This window comes from Mytilus galloprovincialis, chromosome 6, assembly GCF_965363235.1.
Source record: "Mytilus galloprovincialis chromosome 6, xbMytGall1.hap1.1, whole genome shotgun sequence".
NCBI lineage: Eukaryota > Metazoa > Mollusca > Bivalvia > Mytilida > Mytilidae > Mytilus > Mytilus galloprovincialis.
Window position 1 is genome coordinate 43,684,960 of NC_134843.1, and position 24,275 is coordinate 43,709,234.

The following is a 24,275-nucleotide window of genomic DNA, read 5'->3' on the forward strand; positions in this document are numbered from 1 at the left end:
CCTGTATCAAGTCAGGAAAATGGTAGTTATCTTATAGTTGGTTTCTGTGAGTGTTTTATTGTCGTTTTTTTACTTGCACTTTAGTGTTTATGTTGTTTCTTTGTTTTCCTCTTAATAGTTGATGTGTTTGCCTCGGTTTTAATTTGTAACACAGATTTCTTTTCTCTCAATCAATTTATGACTTTCGAAAACAGTGGTATAATACTGTTGTCTTTATTAATCATATTACAGAAAGGGGGAAACTGACCTAAGCACAAAATCTTCCTTTTTATCACTTTACCATGTGGATATGTGGTCATAAAGTCTCATCAGATTTATATACACTAAATAAAAGCCATGTATTCCTTTAGTAACTGAGGAACTGATTTAATCATGAAAACTCAACATTAATCATTATAAAGAGATACAAATCAGGGGTCTCCTGAGACTGGGAAAGACATGTACACCTTGCAATTATTTTCCAGCTCAAATATATAATCTGACCATTTAGGTTACCTTACCATTGTAACAAATCGAACAAGAGTGCCCCCCTTTTTGTCACCATGTTGGAGATGCAGTGTGCAAATTCCATCAGAAATCAGCCAAATTCAACTTGTTAAACTTACTGCAGGACTTCAAAACTGAAAATTGTTGTGGAACATTGACATATGCCATATATATATGAAATACAGATTGTCTAGATTTTCTACAAATTGAAATATTACTTATTGCTACTGATGTCAGATTTACCAAAAATTGTCTTGTATTCTGCTGCATTTGACTCTGGAAATGAAAAAATCCAGATGATTAATAAAAAGAAACGGTTACCCTCTTTTTATTGTTGTCATTGAACAAACCATAGGTTACTTAATCTTATTTTTCTAGTTATGTCTCTATGAGATGCAACCTTCAGATCAGAACTGGGAACCAGTATGTTAACAAAATTAATTTTCTATGAATATTCTAAATCTCCCCAAAAGAGGCGTGGTTTGAGAAACAGCTGTATTTACAAAGTGCAACTTATAGTAATGCAAGTAGATAGCCAAGAATATTAAACTATAACTTGTAAGTTTTTACGTTTTATTTTAAATATCTGACAATAAAGAAACATTGAAAATCATCTTTTATACATATAAACACACTAATAAGTTAACAAACACGTCATTGTTTAATATACATAATTAAGTATATAAACTAATAAACTGAATTTTTGTTCTCTGTGGTTTGATACAATAGCATGCATAATAAATAAAGTTTTGTGTCTTAAACACTAAAAACCATATAAGCTTATTCCTCGTTTACTGTGAATTCATTTATTTTCGTGGGTATCAATTTTCCTGGATTGAGGAAACCATGTGTTTTCGTTGATATTTCAAATCGTGGTTTGCTGATTTCTATGTACAAAACCTATAGGAAATTTGTCATTTGTTGAACATTTAATTTCATGGTTCATCTTTTCCCTCGAAATCCACCAAAATTGGTATCCAATGAACAATAATGAATCCACAGTATTCAAATTATAAACATTCACTAGTCTGAAAATGTAGGGAAAATCAGATCTTGGTTAAATTCTTTACAACCTTTGATGAATTTAACAAAGCAATTTTACCAGTATTGTTACAGTTACATCATCACATGTGCCATTTTACAGTTTGTGGGGTAGAATGTATATGTTATGTAGGTGTAGATAAATTTAAACCTCAATACTTACTCAGATAAAACTTTAAACCTCAAAGGTTACTCAGATAAAAAAAAATAAATATTAGATGCACAACTTACAACCTATAGAAGAATCTGTGCTCACTCTTGTCATAGAAGGATTTGGGTTTTCAATGGTTGTGATTTAACAAATTGATATAAGAAGTCAAGTTTTGGTATGGGAAAGCCCCTAAACCACTTAGATGTTTTCAAGGAGTTTTATATATAAAACACAAAGTGTGATGTGGACAATAATGTAAGGCTAAGCCTCCATAGCTGTATGCTGCCAGGCAACACAAAAATCGTAGTAAATGGTTAGAGGATTACCCATGTAACCTATTAATTGATGGAAAAGAGGTGAAAATTAAGCTATATTTTCATCACTTTTATTTGTAATAAATATGTTTGTTTTCCTGCTTTCAGTTTTAATTAATTCATGCGTTACCACTATGCATCAGGTTAATTTAGAAATTCTGTTGTAAAAATGTTCCTGTTTTATATTATAAAATTTAATGTAAGATTCATCAAAAAGGTTTTAAAAGACATCTATCTTTTTACAGAAAATGCACAAACTTATTGCTATTTTTTTAACTGATTTATCATTAAGTGATTATTACAGGATTCAAAAACATAATTCCTGATCTAATTTGATCAAATTCATGATTTTTATAAAAAAAAACAAAAAACAAGAGGGAATTTAACATATTCTCCATAATGCTGTTTGAATGATTAGCCTCTTATAAAATACTGTTTATTAAATATTTTGGTCAGTGATTTCTGTACCCAAGTATAAAAATAACATGATTATAATTCTTTGCGAATTTGTCAATCTATATATGATCTTCACTTTCATAATTACATCAGTAAAGAAAATAAATCAAGATGCCTGCGAGAAATAACTTAAGTTCACTTAAGGAGGCTTGAGGGTACAAAAAAATCAGCGAATATTTAAACATTTTTTTTTTTTCATTACAAATTTTATTTATTACACTATTAGTTGTTACTTTATAATATGGTACAAAAATCAACCAAAAAAAAAAATCAATTTTTTTTTGTCCCCAGATGACTTTTTAAAATGTTTATATCATTGACAAAGCTCCAAATTGTCTCCCTTTGGTGAAAAAATACCATTTTTTTCCATTAGAATTGAAATATCTTTTTTAACATATCGGTGACCAATACTTTTTATTATTTTTTCAAATAAGCTGTACTTAAACTAAACTATATAACTAAAGCGATTTCTGTAATCTAGTTCTTTTTTTATTTCGTTATTACCTTTTTTTCTCCTATTAGTTCAACAGAAAAAAGTGCATAAACAGAATGCATGCTTCTTTAGAAGGCAGATTGTGAGCTTAAATGAACGGTGACCCCATATTTTTATTTTATTTTTCTATTAGGTATAGGATAAAGTTTATTTATAGAAAAAATAGCAAAATCCTATATTAGAAAAAAAAAGATTTTTACCCACAAGCCCCCTTAACACAAATAAATCTGCTAAAAAAAGGTTGGTTGATAATTTCTGAAAACTTGACATTCTCTGTTATAAATACACCAACAAGGTAAAAAAATAGCAAAAATAAATCAGCTAGAAAAGAATTATCTGAGAGGTCAGAAAGAAGATAAGTTGGTTTACAGTAAGTTAAAATTTTCTTCTGCCTACTTGGTAGCATGATATAATATGAAGGATTAATAAATTTCCAAATTATAATAACAACAATAAACTATTATAAATTAACAAAACATTTACAATAAATGTATAATTAAACAAAAAACTGTAACATAGATAGATCTAAGACTGAGTATTATCGCCACTTTCCATTTCATGGTCCAATTGGTCATGTAAAACACTTTGTTCATTCAAATCTGCACCAATATTGTCTACGTCTATCCCTACCCCTCCAATCAAATCCCTTTTACTCTCTTTACTTTCATCTATATCTTGACTTGTTTCAGATACAATTTTGATCACCCCCCTTTTATCTTTTGGTTTGACAATAACTATATGATCAGGAATTTTATTCATGTGTTCAGTGTCCCATCCTGCCTGACTGGTACTGAGTGTAATGCATCCATTATGAGAACCAGAACTACTTTCAGTTTCCATTTCTAGTTCCTGTCTACTGAATGTTTGTTTAGGTTGCCCTGTCACTATGTGAGTTGGTCTATCTAGATCAATGGTTAAGTTGTCTGCAATAGATGAAATAATAAATGCATAGCAAAATCCTAATTATCCAACCATAAAAATCTGCACTGACAAAATGAAATTGAAAATTTCTTGTTTACCCTCTCATGAAAGAGGGGGGATAGGACCTTGATCGGGACTGCGGGATCAGGTGTTTTTAAGCTCAGGCTTTGGGGATTATCCTTTCAGGATCCGGAGATTTTATTTTCAAATTTTGGGATGTCAGAATTTAAATTTCATTAAATTCAGGACCTCAGGATTTCATGTTTTTAAGCCTGGGACAATAGTTTGCAGATGACAAAAATGTCTTAAATTCATTGAATGGTGTTTATTAGTTAGAAATTTGTCTTTTAAAGTAGAACTTTCTAGTAAGGATTGTACAGATACAGTTTGAGTACATTTAAGTTTTTTAAGAGCTAAATTGACACCAATTCATCCTTACAATTGATTCCCTTATCCTTATTGTAAAATTCTGATCAAAAAGGGGAGACAATTCAGAATTGCTGAAGCTACAAAATTTTATCAATATCTTATTTCATACATTTTAATTAATAATTTTAAAGAAACTAGAGGCTCTAAAGAGCCTGTGTCGCTCACATTGGTCTATGTGAATATTAAACAAAGGACACAGATGGATTCAAGACAAAATTGTGGTTTGGTGATGGTGATGTGTTTGTAGATCTTACTTTACTGAACATTCTTGCTGCTTACAATTATCTCTATCTATAATGAACTTGGCCTGGTAGTTACAGTGGAAAATGTTAGTAAAATTTTACAAATTTTGTGAAAATTGTTAAAAAAAAAATGACTATATAAAGGGCAATAACTCCTTAGGGGTCAATTGACCATTTTGGTCATCTTGACTTCTTTTTAGGTCTTACTTTGCTGTACATTATTGCTGTTTACAATTTATCTCTATCTATAATAATATTCCAAGATAATAACCAAAAACAGTAAAATGTCAATACCAATACAGGGGCAGCAACCCAACAAAGGGTTGTCCAATTGGTCTGTAAATTTCAGGGCAGATAGATCTTCACCTGATTAACAATTTTACACCGTGTCAGATTTGCTCTAAATGCTTTGGTTTTTGAGTTATAACCCAAAAACTGCATTTTACCCCTATGTTCTATTTTTAGCCATGGCAGTCATCTTGGTTGGAAGGCCGAGTCATCGGACACATTTTTAAAACTAAATACCCCAAAGATGATTGTGGCCAAGTTTGGATTAATTTGGCCCATCAGTTTCAGAGAAGAAGATTTTTGTAAAAGATTACTAAGATTTACGAAACGTTGTTAAAAATTGACTATAAAGGGCAATAACTCCTAAAGGGGTCAACTGACCATTTCAGTCATGTTGTCTTATTTGTAAATCTTACTTTGCTGAACATTATTGCTGTTTACAGTTTATCTCTATCTATAATAATGTTCAAGATAATAACCAAAAACAGCAAAATTTCCTTAAAATTACCAATTGAGGGGCAGCAACCCAACAACAGGTTGTCCGATTCATCTCAAAATTTCAGGGTAGATAGATCTTGACCTGATAAACAATTTTCCTCGTGTCAGATTTGCTCTAAATGCTTTGGTTTTTGAGTTATAAGCCAAAAACTGCATTTTACCCCTATGTTCTATTTTTAGACGTGGCGGCCATCTTGGTTAGTTGGCCGGGTCACCGGACACATTTTTTAAACTAGATACCCCATTGATGATTGTGGCCAAGTTTGGTTTAATTTGGCCCTGTAGTTTCAGAGGAGGAGATTTTTGTAAAAGTTAACAAAGCAGGACGACGCCGGACGCCGGACGCAAAGTGATGGGAAAAGCTCACTTGGCCCTTTGGGCCAGGTGAGCTAATAAAAAGTTAAATATTGTTTATGCCTGTCAAAGACGAATTTAGCTTTACTCTTTGGATCCTATTGGTCAAATTGCTCTTCACGTTATTAACTATTTATACATCCTTAATTTCAAATGTATGGGTTTGAGCATACCTCATGAAAATAAATCAAGAAAACACTTTGGACATGCAAAATTTCAAACATGCTCTTTTTGTCTCACTCAGTATATTTCTGAATATGACTGATTTATATAAAGAGCAACTATCTTTAATGCCCTGTATACTTTTTAGATTGCTGTATGTTTTTTCTATTGTTGTTTTGCAATGGATTTTGTCTGTTTTTCATTAGTTTAAGGGTTTGTTGCCCACTCCCTCTTCCCAGTATAATAATCCCCTTACCTGTTGCTGAGTCATCCCCACTGTTTGTTTTAGCTATCTCTAATGCCTTTAAAGCCTGAAAAAGTTAAGCAGAATTACTTGTTAATTTATTATATAAAGGATAGCAAACCAAAAGTATTTCACTAGTTTAAAAATTTGCATTCTTCCAAATAGCTACATGTTGTAAATATTGAGTTAATTTTCAAAAGATATCTCTTTTCTGCTATGCTATATGCTTAAAATAACACCTTGTTCTAAATTGTAATGTAATATACTTTCAAAGTGGAATGTGAAAATAATCAAAAAGTCTTTAAGATAATTATAAAATACATATTTTGATTTATGAAAATACAGCATTTTGTTAACCTCAACTGTAACTTTCAAAGCTGCAATTTTTTTTTATAGAAAATTCTTATTGGATGAATTGATAGGTAAATTTTAAATATTCAATAGCAAATATTATATGCATATCAGAATAAGAAAATCTCAATGTAATTTACACAATAAATCAAGTTTTGTACTAGAACAACAGGCTGAGAAAGATTTTTAGTGTACCTGTACTAATTAATAAGTCCTCAAGAAGACTACTTGATGAAATCAAACAGTAGAAATATAATTCACACGTATAACCAAACTTTAAGGTACCATCTAAGTTAGAAGAGGTCTCATATACTTTATAAGTACTAAATAAAACACAATGCATAATTACATGTGACTGTATTACAGCCTCTACTTGATTTCTAATAGCCTCTTCTAAGCTATGTGTAGATACTGATGTTGGGCTGCCGCCATCCTGTACAACCTCAACCATCATTTCCTCCATTTGTTTCTCAGCAACTAAATTCTGTAATCTAGATGTTACCTCCTCCACACTACCATTTGGATGGACGATCACAACTTTGGGGGCGGAGCCTAATTTCCCATCTCTCATGTCATTGAGTAATGACCCTTGGATCAGATCCTCCGTTGACAAGGCAACATTTCCTCCGTCTCCTAACTTCTTGTTCCAGTATTCTGGATCATGGTTCTGCATGTGACGTAACAAATTACCTTTATTGGCAAAAGATTTATCACATAAATTACATTCATAAGTTTTCTCTTTGGGTTCTGGTCGGCTGTAGTCTGGTGTGTGGTACAAATTTTTGTGACGCTTAAGAAGCTGTTTTTGTCTAAATGTTTGTTCACACTCGTCACATTCAAAAGGTTTTTCTCCTGAAAAAGACAAGAACAGGGCATTAAAGTTTAATGAACTGATAAAATATTCTTATCTATTAACATTAGTAAACAAAGTTATTATTTCTATAAAAGCAGAAATTTTAAATGTTTTTAATATGTTGGATAGGAATTGAAATTAATTGTTATAAGAACATCTTTTTCTTCAACTTGGAAGATAAAAAAAAAATCCCCTTAGAAATTAATTTCAGAGCCAATACAATAAAATTTGACCACACACTTTTCTACAGTATACCATGTACATGTATACATTTGTACGCACATTCCTGAAAGAAAAATCAAATCCAAATACATTTAGTACTCCTCACAATGCATTTCAATTCCTTACATGGCTCAATTCAGTTTCAATTTGTTAAAAAAATTATCTGCCAATCAAACTGGCTGAACATGAAAGCAAAGTAGTTTAAATAACAACCTTTTGAAATAATTGTTTTTAAAGATCTGATCATGCTGATAAGGAATTATTGTCACCATACATTGAGGAGGCTCACATATAAATTCAAATATGGTAATTATAAGAAATTAACTCAACATTTCAAAAGAAATCTAAGCCAAAAGGTTTCCAAAACAAATAATGACCCCCCAATTTAATTGTTGCAACATAGAAAGTTAATACTAAGTTATATTTAACATACTTTGTACATTATAAAGTCATTACACTATTATGACTATAGGTAAACATTCTTGTGTAAAAATATATTTCAACAAGAATGTGTCCATAGTACACGGATGCCTCACTCCCACTATCATTTTCTATGTTCAGTGGACCGTGAAATTGGGGTCAAAACTTTAATTTGGAATTAAAATTAGAAAGATAATATCATAGGGAACATGTGTACTAAGTTTCAAGTTGATGTAACTTTAACTTCATCAAAAACTACCTTGACCAAAAACTTTAACCTGAACTTTGCACTATCATTTTCTATGTTCAGTGGACCATGAAATTGGGGTCAAAACTATAATTTGGCATTAAAATTAGAAAGATCATATCATGGGGAACATGTGTATTAAGTTTCAAGTTGATTGGACTTCAGCTTCATCAAAAACTCCCTCGACCAAAAACTTTAACCAGACGGACGGACGGAGGGACAAACGGAGACCAGAAAACATAATGCCCCTCTACTATCGTAGGTGGGGCATAAAAATAAGATTAAAACAAATATAACATTTCAAATCAAAGCAAGCTTCACAGTTCATTTTGTTACTGGTACTTTTTATATTCTTTCCTTTTTGTTATTTTATCGAGTAAATAAAAAAAACAACATTTATTTATTTTTCAAAACAAAAAATTGTACATGTTTTAATTATTAAACATGTTATTAAAGCTGTACATTTTTGTAGAAATTTTAGCCTCTTTCAATTTTTGTGGAAAGAATGTTAAAAAACACTATGCATCTGTTATAAATTTGCCCAGGTCATCAAGCTATGAAACTTGCATTAAATAAACTATTTAAACAGTAAAAATAACAAATTAATATATATATATGTATCATGTACATTACCAAACACATAAAAACCTAGATATAGAAAATGACCCTTTATTGAAGTATAAATATATGTTGAGAATAAAAATTTCGCATTTTATATATAAGGTCAGATGTACATGTACGTGTATATGTTCCGGACGATATGAGTATTTGGACCATACGCATATGGTCATGGCCATATGCGTATACTCATATGGTCGGACCGTATGCGTATGGTCGGGCCATATGAGTATAATACTCGTTTGGTTATTAACGGGCCGGACCATATGAGTATTTGGACCATATAGGTATTTTTTTTTAAATTACATTATAAAAGTTTTAATAATACAAAAACTTTATCTAAAAAAACCAATGATGGTTGCATGACAACGTATTATTTTTTTCTTTTTCAAATACTATGTAAAAATTAAATATTGATGACATAGTTAGTTTTCATCGCTAATAACATTCTTGCATGTAGGCTTGGGGTGACATTTACTTCCTCATGGTATCATAGATTTTTTGCATTTGCAAGTCTTGGTTGTGCACGATCCTTTTCATTTACACCTTTTGTTTGCGAGTGAAAATCTAGCCTTATTGTAGCTGCATACAGTTATACCGAGGTCTTGGGCCATTCTATATTTCTATGGTGTTTTAAAGAAGCTCTACATCATGATTGCATGAAGCATAAAAATGTCTTGCTTGCTATAATATATTTTTGGCTCTTTTGTGTTCATGACAAAAGAAAACTTGTGCATCAAGTGAAACATAACAACATTTAATTTGATTTACCTACATGACCTAACATAACTTAATTTAAATTATACACAGTCTAATTGATTTATCTAGAGGTAAAAGTTGTTAATAGTGGTTTAATTATGAATAATACTACCAATACAATTTAAGTAGCTAATCAATTTTGCAGTGCATTATGACTATTCTACTTCAAACTATACAAGATAAATTTTATTAATTAGGTTTTTCTAAAAATAATTACCTCCCCTTACCTGTATGTGTTAACAAATGACTTTCTAAATGACGTTGTGATAAAGCAGCATATTCACACTGGTCACATTTGAAACATTTCTCTCCGTCGTGAGTTTTCAAATGTAATTTAAAGCTATAACGATCTTGAAACACCATGCCACATTTCTTACAGTCTACAGGTTTGTCATTACTGTGTAATTTCATCATGTGTATTTTTAAATCAGTTTTTCTACCACATGTTGTAGGACAAAGTTCACATTGGAAAACAGGTTTTAGACCAGAGTGTATAAGTTTATGTGCCTTCAGACTGTTACTCTGTGTGAAACGTGCATGACACACATCACATTCATAGGGTTTCTCCCCTGTATGAATTCTTAAATGACGCTTAAGCTTGTATGTGTCAGGGCTCGCATACGGGCAGTGTGGGCATTGATAAGGCCTCTCTCCAGTGTGTGATCTCATATGCCTTTTAAGTTTACTTAATTCCACACTAGCATAATCACATTCTGTACATTTGTGTGGTTTTTCAAATGTGTGTTTGTAACGAATATGTCTGACAAGTTCCCCTGATGTAGTGAATGCCATTTCACAGTCCTTACATTTATGTGGCCTAACGCCAGTATGTGTATTCACATGGTTTTGAAGAGATGCATGTGTTTTAAAACTCTTCTCACAAAGATTACATTGATAAGGTCTGTCTTCAGAGTGTGTTTTCATGTGACGCATCATTAAGTAACGTTTTGGTGCAGTATAACTACAATAATGACATTGCAGCTGAGCAGCAGGGGATGGAACCATTTCAAACTTTTTAGGATTCACCGAATTCACCCGTATTATTTTCCTAGTGGTTCCGTCATCATCAACAACTTCTTCAACCATATTTTGTCCATCTTTAAAATCAAAGACTGGTTGAAACATTCCCATATCCAAGGCAAATTGTTTGGGAGAGCCACCTTCTTTTTCGCCATCTGGTTGTGAAACAATCAAAACATAATTCATTTCTCCACCCTGATCCACTGATGTAGGAACAATTGAAACAGTTTGGAAGTTAGCATTTGGTCCTGTCTCTGCATCACTAGTTCCTATCAATTGGATCTCCTGTGAATTATTTACTGTCACTAACTGTGGATTGGCATTCTCTGCATTCTGTAAGGCTATCAACTGAGCATTGGTTATATCTGCCTGTCCTATCTATATGATTAAAATCAAAGAAAATAATGGTTTGTTCATGTTTTTGTTCTTACTAAATTAGTAATATATTAGTACTATATATACATTATCTTGTTTTCATTAAATTTTTAAGTATAAAACTGGTGCAGGTGTATGATTTCATATTTATTTGTCATGTCTGTCAGGTTAATCATATGGTGACCGTGTTCATCAGTTTTTTTGTCTTTGTGTGTACATCTACATTATCAGGTCTGGTTTTATTAGACACAATGTACAACAAAACGTAGTGTGGTCTATTGTACTGTCCACTCTTTCCGGTCATTCCTGTAACCCTTTTTATGATTTATTAGGGAAATAGACTTCATTTAAACTATGGTGGATAATTGTTTCATTGCAATTAAACTACTTCTCCTTATTTTTGTATAGGTAATATCAATATGCAGACTAGATCATAATTTTAGTTTTAATCAAGAGTACCTGAATTCCTTGAAGTGATCCCATTCCAGCTGAATTTGAAGCTACTGTGGTAATCACATCAGTTTTCATAGCCTCTATCTGAAAGATACAGTAACAGTTTTCATTTTTTTCCCAGACCAGGTCTATCATATAAATAACAATAACATAGGGGAAAATTTTTAAATTTTCCAAAGTGAAATGTTATAGTTTTAAGGTATATTATATTCATTTTTGCAATTAAAACATGAATGTATCCATATACTGTGAAAGTACTTTAATTCGTGGGTATCAATTTTCGTGGATTGAGCAATATTTACATGTTCGTGGGTTTTTAAATTCGTGGATTTTAGTTTTCTAAAAAAAAATTGCAAAATTAAAGCTTTTAGAAACGAAGGTTACAAATAGTCAGGATTGAAGGAAATTGCAAAGTAAACATTGACCCGTGTAAATCATAGTGATAACACTTATTAACCCATGATAAAGTGATCAACAGATTAAAGACCATCAAAGGTGTTAATTAGGCCATAAACATGTCACCTATTGAAAATTGTTACATAAACAAATGCTTTAAACGTATCTTGAATTGTCAAATAATTCTTATCAAAATCAAGCCCAGCATGAAATTATCATTTTCCATATATACGAGAACTATGAGGATATAAAATGAACATTTTATCATACTAGCATATCAATACCGGAAATCTGACTTTCATCGATCAAAAATATTTTTTATGAGAATTAAAGGATCAAAAGTTGTACAGTTTAGGTTATTAAAGATTAAATGGGTATAATCCTGCATACGCTTGTAGTTCTGTGACTGCTATTATAGTATTCTCAGATTTGGCGTTAATCAATATATTCTCTAGATAATATCAGTGGTCAAAACTTCCGATGGGGATTTTTCCATGTCTTGATTTGGACAATGGTTGTTTTATTTCGTTGGACACTTAAATTCGTGGATAAAGTCATCCACGAAAACCACGAAAATTGGTACCCCACGAATAAAAGTACTTTCACAGTACATCAAAATTTAAATTCTTTTAAAACTTTTGATCAGCACTGATGTTGCAGACACATTCTTAAATCAGTGATTTAAGAATGTGTCTGCAACATTGCTGATATAAATATGATATAAGTTTCATAAAAATCTGCCAAAAATTGTATTCATGAGAGCACCCACAATTAAATTTTCCATATAACATGTAATAAATATTTCTAATGGAAATGACGCTTTTAAAAATTATCTAACTTGGCTGAAACACTGCTGAAATAAATGTATGTTATATAAGCTTTATAGAATTCTGGCAAGAATTGTTCATGTTAGAGCCCAAGCTCTCACCTTTTCAACTTTAATTTATATATGGTGAACCAACACCCAAAGTAGTAATGATGCGGTTTGGTAATTGTACAAAAGAAACATAACACAAAATTTAGATCCGACAGTAATTTTCATTATAAAGTAAATGAGTATGAAAAGGGTGTTTAGACTCTCAGCCTGCAACATATATATTTTATTTATAAAAGCAAAAATTTCCATTTCCTACCCCTGGTTGTAATATTTCTGATGGCTGAGATACATGAATTATCTGGGGAATAACCGTTGTCATGGAATCCATAGACACTTGCATCTGTTGCATCTGTTCTTTGCCCTCAAGGGAGACAACTGGTAAAACTTTCTTCCCAGGGACATTTACCTTAAATTATAATTAAAAGTAAATACATATTATGATCAGTTATAATAGGTCAGAGAATTAAATAATGTAAGAATGATGTCATAACACATCATAAATCTTTATTCAAACAATTTAATTTGTATGAGTCTAATACTACTGTATATCAAAATATATATCTGTAGAAATGATAATACTTGTGCACATGTGTGTTTTTCATAAAGATAAACTTTTCATGGATTTCACTAGTCAATATATACTTTTTTTCATAAAGATAAACTTTTCATGGATTTCACTAGTCAATATATACTATAAACCAGATGCTCTGCAGGGCGTAGCTTTATACGACCGCAGAGGTTGAACCCTGAACGGTTGGGGCAAGTATGGACACAACATTCAAGCTGGATTCAGCTCTAAATTTGGATTGTGATTAAATAGTTGACACAGCATAGGTTTCTGACACAGAATGAATGTGTTCTAATGAACTTAAAATTTTTGTTTTCTCTTAGAGCAATTCACTATGCTGTTGAATATTAATCCTCTCAAAAAAATGTTTGAAGAAATTTTCTTTTTTATTTATGAAATTTCAAATGAGAAAAATTGAACCCAATTTTTTTAATCACATCCCCCTTTCCCTTATTCCAAAACTAATCTCAATTAAAATTTCTAATGGAGTTTGCAACAATAACTACTCATTTAAATACATCATAAAATATTAAGATGTAAAAAAACTGCTTGTTATCACTGAATGGTAAAGATTATTTTAATTTATCAGTTGGTAGTAAAAAGTGAATATACATTGTATTTTGTATATAACAAAGATTTAAGTTGATTCTGGACAAAGAAAGATAACTCCAATTAAAAAAAAATCTTGCTATTGCACAATATTTTGCAATTAGATATTTCTTGCTTACTATTCTGGACAAAGAAAGATAACTCTAATTAAAAAAAAAATTTGCTATTTCACAATATTGTGCAATTAGATATTTCTTGCCATTGCGCAATACTGTGCAATTGAAAAGACTTGCTATTGCACAATACTTAATATAATAATTTTAGATCCTGATTTGGACCAACTTGAAAACTGGGCCCATAATAAAAAATCTAAGTACATTTTTGGATTCAGCATATCAAAGAACCCCAAGATTTCAATTTTTGTTAAAATCAGACAAAGTTTAATTTTGGACCCTTTGGACTTTAGTGTAGACCAATTTGAAAACAGGACCAAAAATGAAGAATCTACATACACAGTTAGATTTGGTATATCAAAGAACCCCATTTATTCAATTTTTGATGAAATCAAACAAAGTTTAATTTTGGACCCTTTGGGCCCCTTATTCTGTTGGGACCAAAACTCCCAAAATCAATACCAACCTTCCTTTTATGGTCATAAACCTTGTGTTTAAATTTCATAGATTTCTATTTACTTATACTAACGTTATGGTGCGAAAACCAAGAAAAATGCTTATTTGGGTCCCTTTTTGGCTCCTAATTCCTAAACTGTTGGGACCTAAACTCCCAAAATCAATACCAACCTTCCTTTTGTAGTCATTAACATTGTGTTTAAATTTCATTGATTTCTATTTACTTAAGGGAATACGATACAGTAGCAGGGGCAGATAATAACGTTTTCAAAACTGTTCATGTTGTTTTCGCGACGTTGGTAACCAGAACGTTGTAATTTCGCGATGTTTCTAATCAGAACGTTAACATTTCGCGACTTTGCTTGAAAAGAAGTCATATTTCGCGGAATATTCACTGACGTCATAAATTTCGATTGCGCGAATTTCAAAAAAGTACCTGCTAAAAAGGTGGTCATGCCGTTTCTAAAAGGCGGAGAAATCCGCCGAAAAGCAGTGAGATTAAAGGAAATACAATAAATCAAATACAATTTTGCATGACGAAATTGAAGAAATGGTGATAGACACAGAATAGAGTACTGACAGTTTAACATGGAAAGACGGAAGAAGAATTGTGGAGCTTTTTAGTCTGGCACTGAATAAGTGCCAAAACAGCACGGTCCAGCGGAATCTGCTTAACGTAGAGAAAGAAAAATTTCAAGGAATTGGGGTCTATCTTACTATTCGTTGCTTCAACTGTAACATGCTAAAAAACATTTTACCAATAACACAATGCGGAACTAAACGACCTGCAATATTTAATAATGAGTATTGGTAGCTGCTTAACATCCCGCGGCAAATATATAATTGCATATTTATGACATTCAAATGTTATTTTAATGAAACTTAAAGAATGAGAAAACTTAACGTTTGAACCCGTGATTAATGAGAAAAATTTAACAAAATGTATGGCGCGTAGGGTGACCGAATCGGGTTTGGTGTTGAAATCCATACACAAAAGGCATAACTACGGCGTGTTGTACAGCTGTGCAATATTTTTCATGACGAGAACAGTTATTTTCAATTATTGATAATGAATTCGAAGTAAATAATACTATCTTGAATTGAAAAACATCAGAATCAAAATAGTTAAGTTTGTGTCTTTTTTTTTCTTTTCTTGTTTAGCATTTGGCAGCCTCCAAATTTTACGGAGACTTGTCATTGTAAGGCCAAATTTAACAGACTATCAATGAAATAACAAAACCGACTGCATGTGTGAGACCCTCATTGGTGGACAAGGTCGCATAACACCCCTATTCGTAAAAAAATAATAAATAAAGAGAGTGTCTCATCCTGTTCTAGACTTGAAATTGGTACATAAAAAAAATAGCCGATTTTAATTCGGATATTTTAAAAACATATAATATTGTATGTGTATGTAGAAAAACTGTCAATAGTCCGTTAAAAAGATTTAAAAAAAAATATATTTGTGTCGTTTTTGGTTTGAATTTAAGCAAAACATTACCAATAGATGCAGAATTGTGACACGTTAGTTTGTTTGTAATTAGTTGTATTCTTTTTGTATATGACACTGGATGTAATAGACCAAAACAAGAACACGCCCGTTTACATGCTGTTAAAAGGACTTGTAATTAAATGGTGTCTTTTGGTATCATGTTCATCATATTTGTATTTTGTTCATTGTTTTGTACTTAAATCAGGTCGTAAGTTTCCCGTTTGAGTTGTTTTGCATTTGTCATGTAGGGGCCTTTCATAGCTTACTATGCAGTATGGGTTTTACTCATTGTTGAAGGCCGTCCGATGTACTATAGTCGTTTAGCCATTTGGTTTCTGATTGAGATTTGCCTCATTGGTAATCATACCACGTCTACTTATTTGTATAAGCATGTCCCTATTGTACTTCAATGTATTGAGAGATAAAAATTGAAGTACGGCAAATGTATACTAATTGCAGACAGACAGATAAGAAAGTGTACACACGTTAAAACTCGTCGTATAGTTAGACGATCGGACAGACGAACAAAGTGTTTTCAATATAGCTCTACTTCTAGACAAACAAATACGCCAATATTCATACGTATACGCCGTAAAAAAAGGTTATGCAACTTATCTATTGATAAAGACATCGTTCAATATTATTCTCTTATACCGGCTACTGTACTTCCTATGAAATAGTATATTACAACTTCATTTTCGGTCGATTGAGGCAATAATGGCATGATTTAAATTGCACAAAACAGCTCTTATTATAAAACAAGAAGTACTGCTTATAATTCAAATTTGAAAGATGACTATCTTTCGAATGTAAAAAAAAGAAAATCAAAGTACGTCGGAACCTTTTAAAGTTGACGATACGGTATCGGTTTTGTCATTGTTGAAGGTTGTACTGTTGTCAATTTATGGTATCGCCTCACTTAATGTATAGTTGGTTCACATTTTGTCATGTCAATAATGTTATCTATCCCCTTACAGTACATGAAGCAATTAAGAACTAATGTCGGACGGAGATGCACCTTTATACTTCTATCAGATTTTCTTTTTTGCCGTATATCTGATAAAGCAATCTGCTAGAATCATTTTTATAGTCTTTTTATATATTATGAAAAGGTTCCTGTCCAAATTTCGTTTCGTAAATGTTTAGCAAAAATATTTTTCCCTTTTTTTGATTAACCATCTTATAAATTTTTGTATGAACGCTTTGAAAAACACCTGCATATACTTGACAGCGAACTCGTGTACGGCGGGAATGATTACACGACGTTGTTGCGATTAAAACTTAATTTAATGTAATTTAGCGCCATACTGACAGACGTCGTAAAAAATTAAGGTATATGGCTTTTATTGAAAAAACAAGCACATGGACCCCAATTTTTTTCTTTTGCAGTCAATCAAGTACTGTTTCAAGAACACTCCGCCAAAATTTCAGGAAAAAATCAACGATCAAATTTTTTCTGCACTTCCGAAAAGACACAAAAATATGGTCAATTTCTTTATTTCGGATATAGCAATCAAAATCCGGAACATGATGATTTGATTTAACCTTATACTTGTTTCAGCATGTTGATGCCATGAATCAAGGGAATATTTTACAAAAAAACCGGTTAAGTTATGACTTTTCGTTCAAAAGTATTGTTACTTTCTTTAAAAGTCATTATTAATGAAATTTCAGGGATTTTCTTCCAAATATACAAATTTCGAACCAAATTATCTCAAAAAGTAAGTCATGAAGGTACTTTTTTCTTTGCATATTTGAAAAGTACACATTGAAATTGACCTTCTATCAAAATTTTAAGAAAAAATCAACGAGGGATCTCTACTGTATCGTATGCCCTTAAACTAAAGTTATTGTGCGAAAACCAAGAATAATGCTTATTTGGGCCCTTTTTTGGCCCCTAATTCCTAAACTGTTGAAACCAAAACTCCCAAAATCAATCCCAACCGTTCTTTTGTGGTCATAAACCTTGTGTCAAAATTTCATAGATTTCTATTAATTTAAACTAAAGTTATAGTGCGAAAACCAAGAAAATGCTTATTTGGGCCCTTTTTGGCCCCTAATTCCTAAAATGTTGGGACCAAAACTCCCAAAATCAATACCAACCTTCTTTTTGTGGTCATAAACCTTGTGTTAAAATTTCATAGATTTCCATTCACTTTTACTAAAGTTAGAGTGCGAAAACTAAAAGTATTCGGACGACGACGACGACGCCAACGTGATAGCAATATACGACGAAAAATTTTTCAAATTTTGCGGTCGTATAAAAAGTCCAACTTTCAAACAAAATATGAATATTGTATAAATTAGGGGTATATTGTGAACATTTATTATACCCCCGCTTTGAAAAAAAGGGGGGTATACTGTTTTACCTCTGTCTGTCCTTCCGTCAGTCTGTCAGTCAGTCCGTCCGTCCCATGAATATTTTTCGTCACATTTTTCTCAGGAACTACGTATACACTACCAGGATTTCTGAAATTTGGTTTCAGGCTTGATATAAGTCAGCTATACCGTGTGATGCGTTTTCAGATTCATCACTCAACAACTTCCTGTTTACCGAACACTTGTTTGATTTTACACATGATAGCCAAGTTGAAAATTTTTCGTCACATTTTTCTCAAGAACTACAATACAAGGATTTCTAAAATTTGGTTTAAGGGTTAATATAAGTCAGCTATACTGTGTGATGCGTTTTCAGATTCATCACTCGACAACTTCCTGTTTACCGAACACTTGCATATTTTTACACAATTAATATTATCCACTTGCGGCGGGGTATCATCAGTAAGCAGTAGCTCGCAGTTTCACTTGTTTATTCTAATACAAATGTATGATGACCTACTACATTATCGTCAACCAGTATAATCACAGTTTCTCTAATTTTTGTGCTATTTTCACATTTTCTGACCAGTGTGAGAAAAATATTTCTCCTCACTAGTGAAAAATCTGTTCTCCACAAATGATTGGTTGAAATTTAATTATGACTTTGAATTTTCTTGTTTTCTTCTGAATTTTCTTGTTTTTTTCTGAATTTTCTTATTGTGACGTCATGAAAAAAAGGCGATCATGCCTGATGACGTCACATCAAAAGGACACAACTTTCCTCAAATCTTTGAAAAGAAAGGATAAAAATCATTAGAGAAACAGGTTCCACCACTGTAACTCGTGTATTATGATATTTCTCCACTCTCAACAGTTAAATTTTAATTATTTAAAAAGCTTGGCAAGCCTCGCGCTTTAAATATTAAAATTTAACTGTCTGGAGTGGAGAAATATCGTAATACACTTGTTAAAGTTGTGGAATCTATATATATCTACTTTAAGCGCAAGCGCATAAATGCACATAACTGGTTGTTCCACCTTGTACCCAACTTAATTATACTACCAGGTATTCTCAAAATATCCGACATCAAAACCCACAGTTTACATAGGCCAAGATTTAGATACAATATATAGTTATTTCTTTTCAAAAGCAAAATAAACAAATCAGTCCATTTCAATTTATTTTTCTTGGTAAAATTTCATTAAACGAAAATTCCACAAAATGATGGTATCTTCTTCGCATGGCAATGAAACAAGGTGACGTCATATGTATGTTTCTGTATCTAAAAAAATCAAATGTAAACACCGGGCATTTTAAAGCTTGTTGTACCCCTTTGCCCTCAGAATGCAATAAAATTACATTATACGTCATGTTACAAGGTGAATTATTATTATTATTGAATTAAATAATATTACTAATATTAGCATATCAGGTATCTCTCTTAGGCGAGTCCATGAGTCCTGGACTCACCATTTTCAAAACTGGTGAATCCAAAGATGCATCAAGTTAAAATTTATTTGTATAAACTAAACACATACATTGTATCACACCATTTTATAGGAAAAGTTTAAGTAATCTGAATTTAATGTCATTTCATTGCTCTTTTGGGTCATTTGGACTAAAATAATTAATCATATTGCCATACAAGATCTTCTTGTTACTGGTGGACTCACAGAGGCCAAAAATGACGTGTCCTTGGACTCGATCATGAAAACAGTATCGTGCGGAATAGCGCTTTCACAGTTAACAAAATTACAGAATTTGTCCCATAAGAATTGAAATAATTCATGGCAGCCATAGATTTGTTTTCATTTAAACATCAGGTTAAATAATCGAATATAAATGCACAACCCATGGTTAGATGAAAACAAATCTTTGGCTGCCATGGATTATTTCTTAATTTATGCATATATTATCTATTATTGTCTTAACATTATCAAAATAAACCAATATTCTATTGTGTTTATCTCACCTGTACCAAAGTTCCTGGGGCCCCTGGTAATCCTTGTAAAACAACAGTTCTCTGCTGCTGATCTGGTGAATGTGACAAGGGAGATAACACACTTTGACTGATAACACTGTCAGTTTGATGTAGAAGTGCACCACTGTTAGACAGAGCCTCTGCTAACTTCAAGGTCTGACTCTGAGGGTCAAGGTTATCTGTTGTCATGGAAATTTCTACTTTACTATTATCACTTAAACTTGACAGTCCTGAAATAAAATTAAGCCAAATGCATGATGTAGCTGATATAAAAACTACATATTGGTGATACAATGTGTAAATGTTTTTTTTCTTTCAAGTTCAGACAAAATAACAAGGTACAAAATGATATTGAGATTGTCAAAGTATCATGAGATAATTAATGAAAATTATTGATGCTCACTTGAAAAATACAAGAAATTAAAAACATAACATTTTATGTCTTGGTTCATATTTTCTTCTCTAATACAATACATGTATGTGTTGTGTTTGTTTTGTTAGTTGCAGTTTCAATTGGATGCTCCTTTCATTGTGAATAAATTAAATTATTTCAAGTTCAACAGCAAATATAAAGCTTCATTACAAATTAAATTTAAATGCTGTACAATGTATTATTGATGCCAGTGACATCAAACTATAAATAGTATTGTTATTCATTGTTCAGCAAGAACGAAGCTTTTTTTTATTGTTCATCAAGACAACTGATAACACTTCTTTTTATCTGTTTGCTAAATTTAATTTATGAACATGTACTGTTCAACTAATGAGTATCATGGTACCTTGGCTAGGATGTAGACTTGTAGAAACATTTATTATCTGACCATCACTAAATAAAACAGGTCTTGCTGAATTTTGTAAATTATTAGAATCTACTTGTATTTCCCCTATGCTGTAACCTGTTGGCTGTCCTCCATGTCCTATTTCCTTGTTAAAGGTCACAAGGTAACTCTGAAGGTCACTAAGCTGGTCAGGACTAGTTTGGATAGAAGTAGGTACATTAGGACCGTGATTTTGAAGCTGAACTATAGTTTCATCTCTTATTATTACAGGACTTTCTCTGTCGTCAACCAGGTGTTTCAAATCCGAGTCATGACTTTGTGAATCAGCCACTAGATTGGAATCATTTGCTAGTTTGCTGCATCCATCTCCACTTGTGAATTCAGTATCTTGTTCATTGAGATCTTGTTTTATAGTATTCACCTCTAAGGAATCCATATCCTATTCTTCAAAACAATCATTCTGAAATGAATTTAATAGATCAATGAAAATGCTTATTTTATATAATAAGACAACATTGAAGTACAAAAAAAAAAATGTACACATGTTAAGACATGTTAGATGTGTGTAAAGACTAAAGACTATTTGTGAGTTGCAACATAATGTGGCACTCTTATATACATTGTATATTGAGTGTTGAGGAGAAAATACATGTTGCAACCCACAAAAATGTTTGTTAATCTAAAATTGATAACTGTATTTCGTGCATAGGACTATCTTTTCATATATTCAAAAAACAAAAAAATTGCTTTAATAAAATTGAGAATGGGGATTGTGTCAAAAAGACAACAACCAGACCAAAGATGTAACCTAGATTATAGACAATTATATAATTAGCATTCGATATAAATAATTATATTTGTGTTACTTGTTTTTTCTGCTATTATCAATAGTTAAAAGATCAAGGGAGAGTGTAATAAAATGGTAGTGACCGTACACAGAATGAATGTAGGCTTACATCATACAAAAATATCTACAGTACATTGTATGTCATGTACAACTCTAAATCATACAATCTTAAAAAGTAATAATTTAATATTCAACAGACACTATTAAACATGTACCGTAACTTTAATCAACACAGTGACACCTAATTCTCTAAATAACAAAAACAACAACATTAAGACTTGACAAGACACAAAACACTGACAAAATTCCTGACTTGGGACAGGCACATGAATTAATATATGGCTGGGTTAAACTAGTTTTTTTTAGATCTCATACCTGCCTCTTTTCATTTTGGTTGAGTCTTTGGACATAGAAAAGTATATCAAACTAAAGAACATAAAACGAGTACTAGCTGGTACAGAAAAGGCACTATATTCTAGAATTATGTTCTAACAGATGAAAAAAATATATACAAAAAGTACCATACATGTACATCATGTACATTTATCATACCATAGACAGATAGAGATAAATGTGTGCTAACCTGCTGATATCAAAACATACTGTCATAACCTCTAATATTATGTTATAGTAATGTCACTTTTTATAAATTTGATTTGGTGCAGGGGGAATCCTTCAAGCCATGAATATGCATAATAAATTAATATTACTTGAGTCAAATTGAATTAGACAGCGTTCACTGACTGTTCAAATGTCGTGAAATGAAGCAAGGTTTGGCCTTAAATTACATTATTGGACTGTGTCCACATATGGATATACTAGGTTAGGATATAGACCTTTAAAACTAACCATTATTTATACACTAAATTTTGAAGTCCCAGAAATGAGATGAAGCTACATGTAGTACTCCAAACTTTTGAATGCAATTTATTCTTACTTCAGGATTAACTTTTGAATGCAATTTATTCTTACTTCAGGATTAATAGGGGACCAAACCATTCATTCCCTCTCTGCTAATCTAACACCAACTCTAAATTAAAAAAAAGTATTTGAAAGCCAAATTTATTGTTTATCAATTTCGTTGCTGCCAAATATTTTCTTACACATATATAGAAAACCCACGCCTGATTTTTAAGATTAAATTAGATAATAGTGGGATGCATCCAATCAACCCGTTGATATTCGGGATTGGATAATATCATTATTAAACATTTTAAAAAGTAGTTATAGTTAGGAAGCTGAGAATTAAAAAAAAATGAACTCAACTGTTTCAGTGTTTGACGTTTGGAGGGGGTCGGCAGCGATTGCTTCATTTCAGCAATACTTCAGGTATATTTTTGCATATGCAGTCATTTCGTTTAAAACATATGGCATTTGTAGGATTAAGTGTTCCATAAAATATAACAATAATTTAGGGAAAAGAAGATAAAACGAAAGTAACTTGGGGGTCGCTGCAATAGCTTCGATACAGCGCCACCCTGATGGTCAGCGCCACCTTCATAGTGTTTTGTGTCACCGATAGGTGTCGAGTGATCGTTGAGAACCAGCAGCTGCGCGAAACACTCACAAAAGAGCACTCAAAGTGCAGAAAGCAATGAATATGTTTCAGTTTTCTTTTTGTTACCGTGGAAGTTCTTGTTGTTCCTTGTTTTGACTCAATATGGCGACGAAATTCGTGGGATTGGTGTAAATCGGTTGTGGAATCATAAATAAAATTAAGAAAATATTTCTTAAAGGACATTAGTTTTCATCTCAAAAGAACGTTTGGTGTCTTATTGCTCTATAGATAAGGTTTTCTTTGCTCTTAAATATACATGTAGGGCCAATATTAAAGAAAAAAGTCCACTTGCCCATGAATATACTACAAAAACAAAGCATGCGCATATATTTCAGCGGGAATTACAAAAATGAGGGAAGGTCTAAAACGCGGAAGTGAAAAATTGGTGTATTGCTAATATCTCTGGAACCGCTTAAGTTAAATTGATAAAAAAAAAACGGAATTTGAAATCTTATATAATAGTCTATAAAATAAGTTAAAAATATATATATTTGATAATGTGTTTTTACCGAAAAGTTGACCGGAAGTCTTTCTTAGCGTGACGGCTGCTGACGGCTGGCACTCGACTAGCAATACAATTTTGAAACACGAAAAAGCATTTAACCCGGTCAAAATCTGTAAAATGATTCTTCAAGACAATTTAATGACAAATAATATGATATAAAGAAAAGTTTAAATACATTACGTAAAAAGGGTAAAAAGTTGACCAGAAGTCCCCCTTGTCTATAAATGATGAAGTCAAATTTTCAACTTTGAACTAAAATTCACAAAATTTATATAATTTAATTTTTACCATATTGTAGCATAAATGTAAGCAAGTTGAGGCGCATTATAGAGCTGTCAGTTTTTTCTTCCAACTTTCCGGCGCTCAGTTTGTTTAGG

The 24,275-nt window shown here is 31.9% G+C and overlaps 1 protein-coding gene across 5 annotated transcripts; it reads right to left on the bottom strand.

The window, feature by feature from the left end:
* Positions 1 to 1,042: 1,042 nt before the first annotated feature.
* Positions 1,043 to 23,524, bottom strand: LOC143079655 (uncharacterized). Of its 5 annotated transcripts, none has more exons than XM_076255115.1 (10): positions 23,460 to 23,524; positions 20,989 to 21,448; positions 20,201 to 20,439; positions 12,927 to 13,076; positions 11,404 to 11,481; positions 9,777 to 10,947; positions 8,806 to 8,820; positions 6,780 to 7,282; positions 6,092 to 6,146; positions 1,043 to 3,864 (listed from the first exon to the last, which is right to left on the bottom strand). In XM_076255115.1, exons 2-10 carry the CDS (start codon positions 21,422 to 21,424, stop codon positions 3,467 to 3,469), a joined length of 3,045 nt encoding a protein of 1,014 aa, XP_076111230.1. In that variant the 5' UTR covers positions 21,425 to 21,448; positions 23,460 to 23,524; the 3' UTR covers positions 1,043 to 3,466. The 5 variants fall into 5 exon arrangements, with proteins under 5 accessions (XP_076111230.1, XP_076111231.1, XP_076111232.1 ...); XM_076255116.1 differs by having other exon boundaries at positions 23,403 to 23,495; XM_076255117.1 differs by lacking the exon at positions 23,460 to 23,524 and adding an exon at positions 23,102 to 23,319.
* Positions 23,525 to 24,275: the final 751 nt, after the last annotated feature.

Bases quoted from the DNA above. Each gene is read 5' to 3' on its own strand.
- LOC143079655 (XM_076255115.1), bottom strand. From the start codon at position 21,424: ATGGATTCCTTAGAGGTGAATACTATAAAACAAGATCTCAATGAACAA. The intron at 6,147-6,779 runs GTAATTATGCAT...TAACTTTTTCAG, and splicing joins AGGCTGTAATACAGTCACAT to GCTTTAAAGGCATTAGAGAT. The intron at 3,865-6,091 runs GTAAGGGGATTA...CATCTATTGCAG, and splicing joins TGGGGATGACTCAGCAACAG to ACAACTTAACCATTGATCTA.